This window comes from Glycine soja, chromosome 3 (genome assembly GCF_004193775.1).
Source record: "Glycine soja cultivar W05 chromosome 3, ASM419377v2, whole genome shotgun sequence".
In the NCBI taxonomy this organism is placed as follows: Eukaryota; Viridiplantae; Streptophyta; class Magnoliopsida; order Fabales; family Fabaceae; genus Glycine; species Glycine soja.
Genome location: NC_041004.1, coordinates 38,433,591 through 38,452,081, shown reverse-complemented (window position 1 = coordinate 38,452,081; position 18,491 = coordinate 38,433,591). Strand labels below are relative to the sequence as shown.

The 18,491-nt window shown below is 34.7% G+C and overlaps 3 protein-coding genes across 3 annotated transcripts; 1 reads left to right on the top strand and 2 right to left on the bottom strand.

Annotated features, from left to right (window-relative positions):
• Window positions 1-485: 485 nt before the first annotated feature.
• LOC114406836 (BTB/POZ and MATH domain-containing protein 2-like) lies at window positions 486-5,232 on the bottom strand. Its single transcript, XM_028369663.1, has 4 exons — window positions 4,509-5,232; window positions 3,240-3,588; window positions 1,540-1,816; window positions 486-936 (listed from the first exon to the last, which is right to left on the bottom strand). Exons 1-4 carry the CDS (start codon window positions 4,934-4,936, stop codon window positions 758-760), a joined length of 1,233 nt encoding a protein of 410 aa, XP_028225464.1. The 5' UTR covers window positions 4,937-5,232; the 3' UTR covers window positions 486-757.
• Window positions 5,233-7,853: 2,621 nt separating this feature from the next.
• Window positions 7,854-12,701, top strand: LOC114406835. Its single transcript, XM_028369662.1, has 5 exons — window positions 7,854-8,105; window positions 8,929-9,109; window positions 9,835-10,249; window positions 11,201-11,278; window positions 11,931-12,701. The coding sequence occupies exons 1-5, from the start codon at window positions 8,010-8,012 to the stop codon at window positions 12,421-12,423; spliced, it is 1,263 nt and encodes a 420-aa protein (XP_028225463.1). The 5' UTR covers window positions 7,854-8,009; the 3' UTR covers window positions 12,424-12,701.
• Window positions 12,702-13,614: 913 nt separating this feature from the next.
• Window positions 13,615-17,832, bottom strand: LOC114406834 (elongation factor Tu, mitochondrial-like). Its single transcript, XM_028369661.1, has 12 exons — window positions 17,511-17,832; window positions 17,307-17,382; window positions 17,112-17,204; window positions 16,941-17,015; window positions 16,367-16,471; window positions 16,164-16,254; window positions 15,825-16,030; window positions 15,028-15,111; window positions 14,725-14,790; window positions 14,577-14,639; window positions 14,174-14,414; window positions 13,615-14,019 (listed from the first exon to the last, which is right to left on the bottom strand). Exons 1-12 carry the CDS (start codon window positions 17,702-17,704, stop codon window positions 13,949-13,951), a joined length of 1,365 nt encoding a protein of 454 aa, XP_028225462.1. The 5' UTR covers window positions 17,705-17,832; the 3' UTR covers window positions 13,615-13,948.
• Between the last annotated feature and the right edge of the window lie 659 nt (window positions 17,833-18,491).

Below are 18,491 nucleotides of genomic sequence, written 5' to 3'. Positions count from 1 at the left end.
ATGGGTAAAGCTTAGGGACAATACACAACAATCTTTCACGCACAAATTACCAATAAACAAAAAGAGGGATAAAATTCACAGGCTTATACTCCCTAATGGTACATGGACTTCAAATGATATTGCTTTACAAAATGAGACCCCAACTTTCTTCCATACACTTCTATGCTCTACCAACCATTAGTCCCTCCACCAACTTTTGGTGCTTAATATGCTCCAAATTGATGGTGTTGATATAAATTGCCCCACCAAACCCGTCTCCAAGGAGGAGGTCTCAGAGGCTCTAAATAATGTTATGAAAAAACTTGATTCAACTATCGGTGCTTAATATGATAAGGTTTCCTATTATCCCTGTCCTGTGTGTGGAAAAACTTTGCCTTCTCCTTCAAAATTGGACTGCCAAATGTTTGAAGAGCACTTACGCTACTACATTTGAATAAACATACAGAATATATATATATATATATGTATCTATGTATATATAAAAATATGTAATGCTCAACACTTGCAAGACATGTTTTTCCAGTAAAAAGTAATACTGAAGATATTGCGGAAACCTACACGTTAAACAGAACAGTAACAGCAACAACACAAATTACATTTACATCTCTTACACATGAATAAGCCAAGAAAATTAAGAATTGCCTCTGATCCTATAAAAGATTATATATATATTCTCCCTCTAACTAAGCTCTCGCTATCTTTTAAAACGGAGAGTAGAAGAGGGTTGTACAGAATGCTGTGCAGTGTTCTTCACATACTAGAGCCTTTGCTTCACCCGCCTCCCATTTATATCACTGCCATCAAGTAGGGCATCATTCCTATGATTGCACATGATGTCTGAATGCTCAGTAAATCTGGCAACGTACTCCAATAGCTCAGTCAGAACAGATGGGCAGCTTTCCTTCAAGTACTCAAATCCGTCAGTTTGCATCACAGCTGAAGAATCAAAAAGAAGGAAATAGTTTCGTTAATAAGAATTTTCTGGATGAAGAATGAAAATGTTATCAGCAATTTCATTCGAATTGGCAAGAAAATTACAACAGAAAACTCTGGCAATAGCCATCTATAACAAACGTGTTTTTAAATATGAATACCAAATAATTTACCCCTTAAACCAAAATCCTGGAAGAAGTATACTGATTGTTCCACAATATATGGCCCTTCTTTGCCTTCTTTTTTTTAATAAAAAAATAGGAGATAAGGAAGCAGAAGCCAAAATTTAAATATTCACAAAGAGAAAAATGATTCATAAGGTTTTCTGGTACAAATTAACAGGTGAGTCAGGTGACACAAGACTATGAGGTCAACTTAAATTGAGACAACCACTGTACTGTTTTTGCATGGATTAATTAGCAATACATAGAAAACATCACATTAAGTAAAACCATATCCCTTTAGAGCTTAGCATTTTTTTCATGCAAGTTCAAACTGGAATACAGACAAAGTAACAATTGACAAGCATCAGTGTTGATATTCAGAAACAAATTTAAATTGCAGACCTCAAAGAAAAAAGTAGAAGTTCAGAGTGGAAAAACAAACCTCTAAGATTTTGAGAGGTAGCAATAAACTTGAGACAGACAGCTTTAAGCTGGAAACAATGGTGCTGCTCTGCCAAGGCTAGAGTTGTAGCCACAGTATTAATAGCAACATCTTCACAGAGACTCGCTTCACACATCAGCCTAAGCCTCTCTAAGCCATGACGATCAGCTGCTGCTAGAAGATGCTGAGCCATTAAGGTTGATGCCCATTTTGAGTCCAACCCAGTAAGCTCTTGCATGTCTGGTAGCGAGTCCCAGTATATAAAATGAAGCAATGCCTGAAAAACAGAGAAATGGCACAGGTGAAGAAACATTCTACACGCATATTGCTCAGCGTAAGTTATCAGGCTAAACACAAAGTCACAAACACATTCACATTAGAGTTAGAGACAAGCCTTGCATGTTGTAGTTGTATGGAAACCAGAGTCACCATGTACTCCCGTAATGCAATTACGGAAAAACAAAACCATGACATTTCCTTCTAAGGACAACAACTATGAACTACCCAAAAGAAAAAAGGTTTCAACTTCGATTGTCATTTTGACTCAATTTCTCTGCATATTTAAAATATTTATTATAATTTATATTATGAGAAACATCAAATCACATTCATTAACCTTAAAGATCAATTTAGTTGGCATCATGGTAGCACTTAGAAAAAGAAAACTAGCATAATTAAGCGTAGTAGCAAGAATCAATTTCAAAGCCAAAGCATATATAATAAAAAGTATCAAATAACTTCTCATGGCCAAAAGGCCAAGTGAATCTGCCAATTCTAAATGCAAATTGTTACATTACAATGTGTTTTCTTTCAATGTCTGAATTCATGTTTCTTATTCAGCAAATGATATTACAGCTAGTCAGAACCAGCTGGTAGAGCTTCACTTACTTAAAGTTTGACTGTTTGAGAAAACAATTCATGTTTCATTTTCATTTTTTGAGTTTGTCAAAGGAAAATGAAAATAGAAAATAATAAAAAGCAAAAACAATATGCCATTTTTGTAATTAAAAATGAAAACAGATTACAGAAAACATTTTCTCAAACCAAACAACCCCTAAGGAACCACAAACAACTGAACAAGCTCATAATAATGGCCAATTTAAATGAGAACGGACCATACATTCTCTATGTGGGACTGCCAGCAAATGAGTGATCATAACAGTCAATAATACTACCATCTGGGCAGAAATACCACAGAATTTTCAACTTCCCAAACAAACCAGTATCCATGCATATGAAAAGGTAATATAATGAAATGTGTGCTTTTTTTCATAGGGGAGAAACACAGAAGAGATGTAGATTGAAACAAACCATTGTTCAATGGCGGCACCATGGCTGCCATGGCAGAATGGCATGGTAGATTTTTTGCCAAGTTATAGGCAATTTGTGGAGGGATAGCCGCTATGGCAGTGCCATAGGCCGCAATGTGTTTATATGACAGAATTATGGCCTTCAATCATTCGCCATTGATAACACTGAATACAACTCACTAATACATGAACCAGAGAATAAGAGTGGGTATAAAGAAAGACATTCCTAATAATGGAACTATGAAGAAAAAACCAAGGATAAAATGCACAAAATCATGAAGCATGTGTGATTAGTAGACAAAAATAAAAACCAAAACCACATTAGGTGACCACATTACAAACAAAAATTAAATACAAAAAAATAGGGGGCACAAAGAACATTTAACAAACCTTGAAAACTGGAGCTTCCATGTCTTCAACTTTAATACACTGGGTATTCTGATCTTTCATAGGACCAAAAAGCTGTGCTCTGAAAACAGGTGAACGAGCTGCTAGTACCAATTTATGTGCAGCAAAAATATCATCATTAACTTCAAAATTTACATCACTGCCTTTACCACTTTCCAGCAGATGTCCAAATTTCTGACCAATGCTAGAAGGCGGTATTGCTATGGTATAGATTTTCGGACCTTCCGTGCGTGACCTCACAACACCAACACTACAATTCACAGACAGACAATCATCTTTAAGGTAGTCTGATGTCTCTAGAGCTGTTCTCTTGAAAAACCGCTTGTAACCCCTGAAACACCAAGCATCAAACAATTAGCACTTACTAAAAAAAGAAACAGTAGTTCCATCAAAGATACAAAATTACCAATCAAAAGGCATGAACATTTCCCCCACTCCAAATTATTATTTCCCCCTCATCCCTTTTTCCACAGCGTTTGTGGGAGGAGCAACTAGCAAGGGATGAAAGATTTCACCGCTCGAATCACTCCACGGAAACCTACTCCATCAGACAAATAGTAAAGCATACAACACCCAACAAGACTTACCTCATATAAAAAGAAAAATAATCACACATGTTAAAGCAAGCACATGTTTAGCATCTGTAATGCAAATCATGGTTCTAAATTGCAGCCCACAACCACAATTGTGTTGCTGCCTGCAACAGCAACAGCCAGCAATAAACTTCAATCACACAAAATGCTGCAATGCATCCACAGCATAGCCGCAATGGAAGTTATACTATCTTATAAATAAATAAAAATATACCAAAATTACAATAACTGCAAAATTCTTTTTTACATTGAGTGCATATAATAATTTCACACCGCTATGGCTGCAACTCACATCGCAGCAGCCACAATGACTGCACTGCAACCGCAATGTAGAGCCATGATGCAAATCTATCACGAGTCCAATAATGTTACATGGAAGTTAGCAAATAGTGGATTTTTTTTGTAAGAAACGACATGTACCATGAAAGGTAATAATACTCATAAACTAGGTAAAATCATTATGAATGACAAATCTTTTCTTGAGTATTTATGGAAGCTGTATATCCAGTATAGAAATTGGAGATCACTGGTTAAGCTGAAACTCACAATAATAAATTTTTTAGACTATATATTACACACAAAAAAACTCGTAAAAATTAAAATGCAAGGCAAAGACGAAATTAAAAAACAAGATTAAAATTTAAAAATAAAAACCCACCACATACTACCACGGTACTTCAAGGTGTAAGGCCCGCTCTCAAGAGTCCTCTCGAAATGGCTATGCACCTTGTGCCTCTCCTTCCCACTCTGATCCAGAAGGGTCAACTCGAAAAGTGCCCTAACGTCGGTGCCTTCGCTGGCCAGCGCGATGAAGAGCGACACGTAGGTCGCATTGTCCTCCACGCTCTTCCCATCAGGGTAGAAATAAATCGCCCAATTGTACCCTCCGACGGAAAACACGTCGGAGGCCATGTACTTCCCAATCCCGATCCCCTTCGAGAGCGAGTACCCCGTAATCTTGAACTGGTGCGACCCCCTCACCGTCTCCGTCACCGACATCGACGACGTGGTGCCGGGCGCCGCAGAGGGGTACGCCGATGTGGAATTCGCCGACGGCTTCGCGGTTTCTTGGAGAATCTTACCCATACGATAGCCACTGTTAGCGCCGTAGCCGAATCGGCGATGTGATGCGTTCGGCCGCGGGAGACGCCGGCGATGGGGGAATTTTGGGGAGGGGAGTCGATGCGGGGAATTTGGGTGGGGATTGGAGTATCGAATTTGGATAAGTGAGGATTTGGTGAGAGAATTTAGGTTCGGTTGAGGAAACTTGTCAGATTCTGAAAGATGATGAATTTCTAGGGTTTCGCTTCAGAGAGAGAAAGGGGGCAGAAGAAAAAAAAAATGATTGTTTGAGAAACGAAATGACAGATAAAGGCTTACGATAACAACAGCTCCGGCTTTAAATAATTTTATTTTTTGGGAGAATGAAAACTAGAATATTGAATTATTTGATGAGACCTCCAACTACCTGTCTCAATCGGCTCGCTTTCCTTTCGAAACAGCATGGGTAAAACTGAATACGGAATAGGAAAAACTTTTGCACAGTTAAAAATTGGATAATTAGATATTTTATTTTCAAAATCAACTATTTAGATATTTTTAATTTTTGTTTTTTTTCTTCACTTTTTTATCTTCTTCCAAAATTAATCATTTTCCTCTTTGATGTTATCTATCATCTACCTCTTTCTAACATTAACAATCAAATTCGTGACCACATCATAAGGCGTTGATATTGTCGTTCCCACTGCTATGGTCTACCTTTGTCCTTAATGAAAATACAAGACAAAAAGCAAGAGAAGGAAAAATGATCTACCACGACATAACCTTAAACTTCTCTCTCTTCTTTCTCCCTTCATTCTTTACTCTCATTGCGTCAAAGCTCTACCATCTCCACCATCACGGATGACGAACACTTCATCATACCAGGTAGCCACAACACCACCTCCAAGGCTGCTTCGCCACGATGGTGGTGAAGTACATGGGAATGGTGACAATGTTGAGAAAGAGGAAGGATTCGGGAGTCATGACTGGTCCTAAATCTTGAGTGTCGAGTCTTTCTCTTCTTCTCCAATTTCAATGCTCTTCTTCTTAGTGTTTGCGACAGAGTAAAATGGTGGAATAATAGAGAAGGTAAGAGACTTGAGATAGATGAAAGAGAAAGAGGGATAAAATTGATAAAGAGAAGAAAACAAATAAAAAAATAAAATAAAATATAAAAAACAAGACCTAAATATAAATTTATCTAATGGTTTAAATTTTTACTTTTACTTTACCACTGTAGATTCCATCAATACTGCAAAGAAAAGAATACAAGACCTATAAAGAAGCACTCACAGTATATTTTTATCATGATTTTTAGGTATTTTGATGGGGAAAAAATGTGTTAATGAATTCGGAATGTCTTAAATCTGTAAAAAGAAAAGTTTTTCTTTCCCGAAAAGCTGATTTTATGAATTTAAATTTTTTGGCTTATGATTATTTTTGAACTGTTAGGCCCGTTCCGGGTATTTTTTATTTTGTCTTGAAAATTTTAAAATTTATATCCAGTTTTAGTATTTAGTTTCAATTTATTTTTATTCTTGGTTTTTTGAAAATTTGTTTAAATTAAAGATGGGAAAAATAAAATAATTATTTTTGTTTTTATTTTATTTTGCTTCACTATGAAACATAATAGTGGTGGAAGGACAATAATAGTGATGAAATGTTTGGTGTTGATGATAACAAAGATGACAAATGTTCAAAAATAAAAATAAAAATCTCATGACAAGAAAAAATTTATAATATTTTTTAAAAGAAATATCTTAAATTTTTTTAAAAAATACATAATGTTACGATAAAAAAATCTAAAATATTTCAGTTTTTACCTATTATAATTATTATTTGTGAATTTTCATAATTTAAAATAAATTATGATTTTTTATTCACAATATTATAAAAAATTACAAGAATAAAATAATAAAATTGGTACCAATTTATTTTCTTTTTATTGTTTATATTTTTTATATTCATTTAAAAAATAATTTTATGGGACCAAAAACATTTTTTTTATTATATATATATACAAAATAAGAAAAATTCTTGACCTAATACATGAACAACACATTCACAAATTGACGTGATGACATGATACTAGTGATAAGAATATGTCTTTTAAAATTAAAAATTAAATTTATAAATATGTTTTATTGATTTTAAAAATAAACGTAAAATTACTTCAAAATTGAGTTAAATTTTTTTTGTTATATTTGGGTCAAACACATTTTATTTTATAAAAATTATATTTGAAAACAAAAGATTAAACACTCCCAACCATTCCGAATAAGGTCTTGTTTTTTTTTTTTTTATTTAAGCTGTTATTTTACTCTCTTATCATGCACAAACTAATTTTTGTTACATCAAACGAACAAATTTACTCAAACAAAATTTGATTCTTATTATAATTGATTATTGACAAAATCTAATTTTTCGCAACGATCCCTAACACCGAAACAATGTATGTGATTGTTTAATATTCAGTTGAAATTGGTTTTGAGGAAGGATCGAGTTATCCATCGAAGATTCTGAAAGAAAAAAAAAGTCATCCATTGAATATTTGAATTTTAATCTTACTTGATAAGCGTGCAAATATGTGATTATCAGATTATCCAATTTAAGCATCGCTTTATTGTGTTTACGAAATTCTCATATTTTGAATGAAGTTCTGAAAATTTAGGTGGATTTTTTGGGGGGCAAATTTGTCCAGTAGATACTACTTTAAGCAATTAAGTAATTAATTAAGTAACAATAATAAATAAGTAATATTAAAAGATGTGATTATTTATGTTTATTTATACATATTTTTTCTCGTCACGAAGCCAACCACAAGCTGTTTTTGTCTTTTGTGGGATACGAACGTTGACTCTCCCGATCGTGCGTACCATTGGTTCTTCCAATTTGGAAGTTTCTGGATTAAACAAGTGGATTTTATTTTTTGAACTGATGGGTCACAATAAAACCTAATAATATTCGTGTTTTTGGGTTTGTGGAAAATATTCAGGATTTGAGGTGCTGGAGAGAAGGGATAAAAGTGTATGGTATGGGGGCGTGGTGACCGAGGGCTCGAAAGGAGGAAACTTTTGGCTACAGAAAGTAGTTTCTTTAGTCGGGTTTCTTTCAAAAAATGGTGCAGAGTCTCTGTTTGATGGCTTCTCATGGTTACCCTCCTGGCCTTGTCTTGCATCCACAAGTACTGGGCTTGCCCTGCAGTACCATGAAGGTAACATCAACAAGTTCTGATTTTGCTGGTTTTAGCAATATTAATGAATGGAATGGTGTTATATTGTTAAATGGGTATATCAATATTAAGTACTAGCAAAAGGGTTGTGACTTGGGAGTCTTGTGACTATGTAACCCTGGTGTGATCACTCTTGTGTATGTTTGGCAATGCAGGGAAATGGGTTTAAAAATATGAACATAGCACATATTTTGTTATATGTTACTCATATTTCTTTTAATTAGAATCTCTTTGTGTGTGTATGCGGTGTTCTCGTGTCATATATTATTAGCTAAGTCGAAGTGTCCGTATCAGGTCTGGTGTGCGTTCGTGCTTCATAGATTTATATATTTTTTAATGAAAGGAATAGAATAAGAAATTCTCTTGTTACTTTTAATCATTCTTATTCATAATATATCAAGGCTATCTTTGGAAGGAGGGGGGGAGTTTCAAAATGTAGGAAACTATAAACTGATTAACTAAATGAATGATGGTGATTTAAAGGTTACTGATAGCATATCGTTTCATTTGTCTGAATTGTAAATTTCTTAAACTAGGAGATGCTCACCTATGATAAAGAAATTCCCCTCCAAAACTCTTCATCTTAACTTACCCTTGGTTTTGACAGTGTTAAGAATTATATACTAACATAGTAACGTGTAATGGATCACAATTAAACTCATAATAACATCCTTCATGAAGTCGTACTTATGCCTTATGCCATTATTTCTAATTTCTAGGTTATTGTGCATGTACTCATCAAAAAAGGTTATTGTGCATGCATAATTTTTAACTGCTTATATTTTTTTTCTTTTTTTCAAGACAGGGCTACCAAACATTCTTTCCTTCTCCAGTAGCAAAAGCAGACCTGATCAGATATCAGTCTCCTTGTCTTGATCCAAGTCCATGTGAGGAGTCAACGAAATCTCAAAATGAATGGTTTGATTATAAGAAGTTTGTCAATGTTGACTTCTCAGTTGAAAGGCCCATGCTTATTAATGACCAAGGTATATTTGATCAAACCTTTTTGTTGTTAACTTTTTCTATGATGTTAGTTAATTGTCTGGACTTTCCCATATATTAGTAAAAAGTGCAGAACATCTCAAAATTTCAAGTAGCAGTATACCCCCTACCCGCCTTTTGTGTCTGCTCTTTAATGATTCTATCTCCTTTTCTCATAGACTAATCATGTTGAAATATATCACACTGGCTAGCTACACTACTTAAATTGTATTTGATGTAAAGATTCAGCAAATAGATTTTGAATTTCAATATTCTCTGATTGCTTCCTGTGTCATTGAATGTCTCATTGAGGATGGCCTGTTTTTGTCTCTGTTTATTAATTGTTCATCTTTCTTTAATTTAGCAGTGATAATAACCTTGGTAGAACCACATAAAACATGGTAGCCATGTTTGTTGGAGAGCCCAAGCCCTATAAACCCCACACTAGAATCCCATACTTCTAATGTGGGACTCAAGTCCCATATTAGATCCTAACAAGTGGCAAGATATTAAATCTGATGACCAATAATTTAGAGTAACCAGTGAAGGTTGGCTTGCTCTTTCAGATGTTATGTATTACTAACTTGCCTCATTGTTAAAAACCGGAAAGCATATGACAGATATTGGGTTGACACCTTTTCTTCTGTTTGCATTTATTGTTGGGATGAATGCTTTTACATTATTTGTCTTATTCTGACTTCTGAATAACATCATTTGTCTTTGGTTGCAGCTAACTGCTCAAATGCAGTTCTTTTTGGCTTTGGCATTGTTGAACAATGCTCTAAGCATGATGAAATTTTAAAGGTGCTAATGTCTGAGACTGCTGAAGCAGGGATAGATGGAGGGAATTTATCCTTGTTATCAGACTTGATGAAATTGCAGTTGTCAGGCATTGATGAAACCCAGCAACCATCATCATCTCTTATCTACCCAACTGGAAAATTCAACATCCCAAAGCATTTTCTGTATTTTGTTCAAGATTCGGCCCTTTCTTCAAAGATCACGGTTCATCCAGATGGTCAAATGACATTTATGGGTACCGCAATTGAGTTGAAAGATCTTCTCTCTGTAGTTGCTGAGTCATGCTTATCAAAATGGTCACGAAGGGATGAAAAGCAATCTATGCTTGTTCCACACTTCAGTTGGTATAAATATGTTGACCATCTTGACTTGTTTAAACTTCAACCAATTAAAAAAAATTCTGATTGTCCAGACATCTGAAGGACTATTTATTTACTTAAACATTCACTTATATTTTATAACAGTGATAATATATTTTACTTTGTAAATTATGTTGACCTTTGGATTAGCATCAACCATTCTGCATTAATTAGATATTCAACATCACAATAACTGTTTTATCAAAACATTATTGTAAATGATATATATCTTTTCTAGTATATTGTCAAATTATTATCCTTTTAGATGCTATATACATACCATAGTCTTTGCAAGCCTTTACAATGTTGACTGTATCGTATTATATTCATGACAAGAAGTTCAAAAATTGAGTGCATGATTGTTCAAATTTGACTATGCCAAGTTGTCTATAATCACTATTATTTAGATTGAAGTATATTGTTGGCTCCTTATACATGATATTTGTTTTTAATATGATCCCTATATGAAAAGTTTTCAATTTAGTTCCTATATGTACAATTATTTTTATTTGAATCTTGCAGTCTATTACTATTATAATACCATTAGTCAAAGTTGTAACGTTGTGAAGCATAGGCATCAAATTAAAAACGTGTCATATGTAGGAACCAGAAATATCTTTGGTCCCTATATGTGAGAATAATTTGGTCTTTGAAGTTATAATACTGTTGGTTGAATTTATAACATTGTGGGGATTCCCTGTCTTTGAACATAAAAAATTTGAATACTTGTATGGTAATTAACGTAACCAGTTTAAATTAATTGTTTAACTTGTATATGTACAGTGTTTCCCTGCTTCAATTGATATTTTAATTATGGTATTATCATTGTTCTTCTGAAATAGATGACCTATCATTTTCTATACTCCAAATTTAACAGTCTAGTATTGTTAGCTTTGTATCAAGGAACTTACTTTTGATGATATTCCATATGGACAGGGTGAATATCAATGAATTAGAGAGAAGTCATTCCTCCACATTGAAGAATCAATCCACCTTAACTGCTCCTTTAAAGAGGTATGCTGAATGTACTTTCCTTGATTGTGTTGACCTGTTTTCTAGCTGAGATATGCTGATGTTGAACAGTAAAAAGATAACCTGTATTCGTCTTCCAACACCCTTGTTTAGCATTTAAATCGCTGAACGGGTCACCCAAGTGGCTTGGCTGTTGGAAATGCTCCTTTCTACCTCAAGCATCTAAATTGCTGAGCATTAGACTGTTTCTATAGTGTAAATTTTACAAGTTAATTTAAGGAAGCAGACTTTTATGTGCCACAGATTGAGACGAGTGTCCTTTTCTCCCCTTCCCCTTTCTACCATAAGAAAAAAAAATCAAGGAGAATGTGGATTGCAGTAGTAAATCTTGGGTGCTTCTTGAAACCATTGAGACATTATTTAGGCTGCTTTATTGCCAACATTTAAGGCTTCGATGATTAGTTAGTTGAGTTCAAAACAGTCTATTTGAGGGTATACTTGTTATTAAGTGGAGTTGGTTCAAACGTATGTATTTGTTCCTGTAATCGAGCACAATCATATGTTAGAGAAAACATATGCTATTATAAATACATAACACAGTCTCAATGTGATATTGTATTTTCTTAAGATTTTTTCTTAATTGAAGTTATTTTCTTGGTAACTAACTTTAGTGGTAAATGTGTCAATTATGCAGTCCTGAGAAAGTCAAACTGAAGCCATCACCAAAAAAGACCAAGAAAGTAGGCAGGGAGAGGGATCTCTACAAGAACTCTTCACATGCATGTGAGACCCTTCTGTCCCTGATGGTTGACAAGAAGCGATGTCGGAAAACGGCAATTCTCTCGCTGAAGAAATCCAGTCCTGAGCTTCCTGAGCTCCTGACACAATTTTCTGCCGGCATTGCTGGTACTGGCCTTGCAGTCCTGCTATCCGTGATGTGTAACCTAGCTTGTGGAAGGGCTACCTTTTGTACTTCTAGCTTGTTCAACACCGGGTTTGGACTTGGGTTGGTTTGGCTTTCTGGGGTAGTAAATAAGCTAAGGGCCACAATTGTCAACATCAGCAAGAATGCAGGAAAGTTGGGTTTGAAAGAAGAGGAAATGATGCAAAAGCTGGATAAGAGCATAAGAGATATTTACTATACTGCTGCAGCATTGCTAGCAGTGGTAGTGCTAAGGCTTGCTTGAGTAACATCTCCAAAGATGTAGTTATTTCTGGCTGGTTGGATGCTACAGTGATGGCTTTTGGTGAAAGAAAGCAAATGGCAAAGCAAATAGTAAGAATCAAGGTTCAAAGTAGTTCCACGGTGAGATCTTTAAGGCACCAAGTTGATCAGCTATTGGGTGTTGTAGTTAATTTGGTATTTTCAGTTAACCCAGGAAGCATTGTTTGGTTTTGTAGTTAGCTTGTAATATAGTAGAATTTTGCAATGGAATCAATAAACTGACTTTCTTTATTACTTCAATGTTAAAATTAATAGGCTTTTGAGGTAAGCACTTAGGGTAAAAATAAAATGCAGGAAAGTCCATTTTTTATGTTAACTGAGATCATGAAAAATAAATCTTTATATATTATCCTGAGTTAATTTTATCTTATTTAACAAATAAAGAGAAAAAGACGATAAAAACAAAAAATAAAGATTTAAATAAATTTTGATCCTCACTTTCAAAAAAAAACTTTTGATCCTGTTAAACTCAACTTGTTTTTTTTAATAAAAAGACTTTTATTTACTAAATAGGTTAAGCAATATTTGGTCTTAAATGCGTTAAGTCAAACCTTAAATAGTTAAATGAACTTAACTGTAGACTCCTGAGAAACAATCTAACTTATTTTTACCCCTAGACATAACTTAAATTACTTGGCCAAACTGTATTATATCCATTGTCAGTAATATTTTGCATGTATGAATGAGTTTAGATAAATGATGGAAAAAAAAAACTATTTTTATTTGAGTTAGCACTTAAACTGCACATTTAAATTAGGTAGTTGAAATAAACAAAGGCTGAATGAATTTCATTATACGAAGTTTAATACAAAAAATTAACATTTTTCATTGTGAATAGTCATTCTTAAGTTAAACGAAGGCGGTTCTAATGAGAACATTTTTTTAATCATGTTCTTAAATGATCAAAATTAAAATTAATTGCATTCACAACCTCATTCCTTCAGCCAATTGATTTAACCAATTGAAATAGATGGCTAATAGTATAGGTGATAGATAGACATGCCCTAGAATTCAGTAAATTTTCATGTCGGGTTATGCAGTACAACCTCAGGTCTTGCGCATCAACTACAAAATGAGTTTCCAATAAGTGATACCCAGACAACTATATCGTAAGAATTTGTTTATATCTGAAATCAATAGATGCAATCAACAATAGAGCTTCAAATAAAAAGATCATTATTTAAAACAAAAAAAAAATGTAAAACCCGATATCTATGGCTCGGACTGTTGAACACAGATGATACACAAATTATTTTCATAAAGCAGAAACAGTCTGCAGCGATCATGAGCATGTTGATAAATTATGCACTACAAAAATGAACAGTGATAATTAACTCCTCTAAAATTTACTCAATTTCATCCAACACAACCGATAAATATTATATTGCTTGGCACATGTTTGTATTTCTCAAGATAAAAGTCAGGTCTCAGGGTTTCCAACCCCCTTTGCAAATGGGTAGACTAAAACTTGAATCATGGCAAATGCACTAGCTCAGTACTTTTGACACCACACCGGCACCAACTGTTCTTCCACCTTCTCTCAAGGCAAATCTTTGTCCTGCAGAAGAAATAGCAATCGGCAAAGCAAAGTTCAGTCTTCCAGCATGAATGGCACAATAATATTCAGCATATGGATAAATGTATCTATGTAGGGCGGGTTGAATAATACTGCAAATTGAATTTTTTCTCTCACTCAATTTAGTCATACTGACCTGCTTCAAGTGGAACTGCTGAAATCAATTCAAACACGGCAGTAACATTGTCTCCAGGCATAACCATTTTAACATTTTCGGGCAACTCTACTTTTCCAGTGACATCAGCAGTCCTCAAGTAAAACTGAGGTTTGTAGTTAGAGAAGAAAGCAGTGTGTCGCCCTCCCTCATCCTTTGTGAGTACATATATCTCTGCCTCAAATTTCTTGGATGTTTTTACAGAACCAGGTTTGGCAATCACCTTTTCAATAGAAAGCAGCATTGGGAAAGTGCTTTCTCAAATTTAGTAATTTGAATTCGAAATTCTATAAATTTTATCGAAACAAATACAGATAATATACAGTTCTCTTGCATGCAGCTATGATGTCTAACAAAAAGCAAAAGCTAGATCTCCTCAACTAACCTGACCACGTTGAATGTCTTCCCGCTTCAGACCACGGAGAAGAAGACCCACGTTATCACCAGCCTAACAAAATGTATTAAAAATCCATATTAGTTTAACATATGCTCTATGTAAATAGCCCTTGTAGATGAAGATAACAGTCACTTACCTGTCCTTGATCCAAAATCTTCTTGAACATCTCAACTCCAGTTACTGTTGTTTTCAGAGGACCACCCTACCAAGGAAAAATATGTTTTAGGAACCAATACCACAGGAATTTACCAAAAGCTCTGATAAAGAAACAATCTAATGCCCATCAAAGAACGAAGTACAAACCACTAATCATCAGTCATCATTAGTGGCAAATAAAAATATAGAAGCAGCAAAAGAAATCAGCATTTGGCAGTTTAATCCAAAGGAATGATGAGAATCAGAGGGGAGCAAGAAACAGGAAATGACTCAACGAAGATACCTGCATTAGACCCAACACCTCCACTTCATCACCAACTTTAATGATCCCTTGTTCAACACGGCCAGTGGCAACTGTTCCACGTCCCTTCATCACAAATTTAAAATATAAAGCAGCTGAAATGACTTTCAGGAAATCATTTCCCTTATGTTTCTTTTCATCCAACACATATGAGGAAACCAATGCAGATTTTGAGAGAACTTAAAAGCATTGAAAAATAAAAACTTTAATACTCTATTACAAGAAAAGAAAAATAACTTCAAAATTAGGCAAAAATGCCTTTCAAAGCATCATACTAGATTTACACCAGGTGTATCATGTCACTGAAAACAGTAAGGCCCCAACAAATACTACGTACCTCCTTTTTCTTTTTAATTTTCAAAAGGACCTAGACAGCATAATTACTATTTTTTTAATTCTATCCTTATCTTCACCTAATTAGATTTAGAAGGGCAAGTAATAAATTCTTGAAAGTCCCCAGTTAAAAGAAGACCCAATATGAGGCACTGTTCCACATATCCTCAAGTGTTTGAGACACACCAATAATTACTATAGTTTATGAGTGAACTGAAGGAGCATATTAGGAAATTAAAAAAAAAATTTAATGTAAAAGGATACTAACTGTATTTCATAAAAGCAGTGTGTCATTACCTAAGCAGTGCTTACAAAGGAACAGTGAGGGTACATGGTAAAAAAAATATAAGACTAACATATTGTAAGAATATTATAACCAAGCTCATCTTTACTTCAATGAATTGGCTTTCTTAAAAAAAAAAAAATTGTAGTCCAAGTCCTTTTACCTGAATTGAGAACACATCTTCAATTGGCATTAGGAAAGGCTTGTCAAGTTGGCGAACAGGGTCAGGAATGTATTCATCCACAGCATCCATTAATTTTAGGATGGCCTGTCTTCCGATCTCATCATTTGTACCCTGTAAGGCAGACAATGCTGAACCTCTAATGATAGGGATTTCATCCCCAGGGAACTTGTAGAAGCTCAGAAGCTCTGCCAAACACATGATTAACATAAATAAACTTTCAATTTTTAACAAACACAAGGACTATAGAAACTTATGTGGGTGTATTCATTTTCTGAGCAGGGACGAGAGGGAAGGTGAAGCCTTAGAGAAACACCCTACCACGGAGCTCCATTTCTACAAGCTCTAACAACTCTGGATCATCAACTGCATCAACTTTATTTAGAAAACACACCAGAGATGGCACACCAACCTGCATAATACATTTGAAAAGATAATGTGTGCATTAATCTAGAAGCCAGGAGGACACTGTAGACCTAATGTATGCTTAGATTATTTACAAACCACTTTAGTAAAATACCTACTTGGCGAGCAAGAAGAATGTGCTCCTTGGTTTGAGGCATAGGTCCATCAGGTGCGGATACAACAAGTATACCTCCATCCATCTGGGCAGCTCCTGTAATCATATTCTGCAAAACAGACAATTATTAAACATAGGGCGAATATGAATTATTTTTGTGATTCGCACTAAAGAAAATGATTAGACAAACCACCAGGTAGGAATGCTAAAGCCACTAATGTTCCTAGGAAAGCAGTAATCTAACAGATGCAGCTAAGGCATTGCAATATTTTGCGTGATCTATTCTTTATAAAATGATTTGGATAGAAACTAATCTAATTCCAAATCCCTACCTTAAATTTTCCATCTCATTTTGAATAGAAGATCAAGCTACCCAAATATGTTAAATTTCACAATTAACAAGTATTATACATTGTTAAATTGCTTAAATTCCATTCCAGCAATTAACAATCCTCCATTTAATAATTCAATCTTCTCTCTCAAGCTATCCATCCAGTGATCCAGCTGGTGTTAGGTAATTAATAACTCTAGTCAATAACATCATTCTTGGAGAAATTAGACCAAATTAGAAAGCTAACTTTAACATAATCTGCGTGTCCAGGGCAGTCCACATGAGCATAATGTCTTTTCGCAGTCTCATACTCCACATGTGCCTGAAAATTAAAGCATTAAGCAAGCACACATCTCGACACAAAATAGCACAATCGATAGCAAGACCAGAAGGACATGTCTGAAAGAATAAGTCGAACCGTTGCAATCGTGATTCCTCTCTTCTTCTCTTCAGGAGCCTTATCGATTTCATCGAAGGCAACAGCTTTAGCTTTCCCTTCATCCGCAAGCACCTGATCAAATCCAATTGGACTAATGAACACCTAAACCTCTTTGCCTGAAAACACATTTGAACAAACACTGAAATACGAAAAAGAAAAGGAGTATAATAAAACCCTGGTGATTGCTGCAGTAAGCGTGGTCTTCCCGTGATCCACGTGTCCAATAGTTCCGACATTAACGTGAGGTTTCCTGCCAGCAAAACAACATCAAACAATAATAAAAGGAAAAAAACAAGTAAAACATGTAATTATCATTATTATTTATTTATTTATTTATTATTTTTGTGGCGGTGGCGAAAAAGAGAAAGAGAGAGTTACGTTCTGGTGAAGGTGGCCATGGATCTCCACCAGGGGTTGGAACTGGAAGAAGAAGAAGAAGAAGAAGATGTGGAGTCATTGGTGAAAACGGGAGGAGAGAGAGGGGAACGAGTGAAGGAAGAGTGGATTTGAGAGGTTAAGGGGAAGAGGCGCCGAGAAGTGGAAGAGCAATTTCTGAGAACGATTGTAGCCATTGAAGCGAAGAGAAGAGTGAAGAATGAAAAGCCCTAAAACTAAGGAATGGAATGCAGAGAGAAAGAGAGAGACTACGAGCGAGGGTTTTAGGTTCGGGAAGACCAAAGGTAAGTGCAGAGTGAGTGTGAAGAGTAAGGGTTTTAGAATGGGCACCCGACACCGACCCGTGTTGTTCGTGCGGCCCAATTCTTGCAACCGGCAGTTTATTTTTGATGACGACACAAAGTGTCCAAAAACAAAATATCATCAACCATTTTCGATTTTCGTGTATGTTTGATTTGTAGTTGAAATACAGGTTGACTTGTTTTAGAACAAATATAATTGAGAAAATTATTTTTACTTTAAATGTAATTTTATAATAAATAAAATAGCAAAATAAGCACAAAGGTGATGAGGATCCATGATTTGTAGTTGGAAATACGATGGTTGAGCGTGTTTTAGAACAAATATAATTCACAAAATTATTTTTGTTTTAACAATCTATAATCTATAATACTTGAGAATTCATAAATTACAGTTTATTGCAAAAAAATAAAAATACACGTGTCAACTTCTGTCAGCTTGAAATTGCTTTTCAAATTTTTGTCTATTTGAGGCAAAAGAAATACATTACAAATGAATCACTTGGCAAAGTAAATCTGCTTTCATTTTTCCATGCCTTTGTAGACATAATTTTTTGAGACATGAAAATCCGTTCCATTTTGAATTTGAATTTTGTTTGTCTTTCCACTATATTTTGCTATGTTCATCTATAAATAACTCAATTTGATGGATGAGTTTATGTTT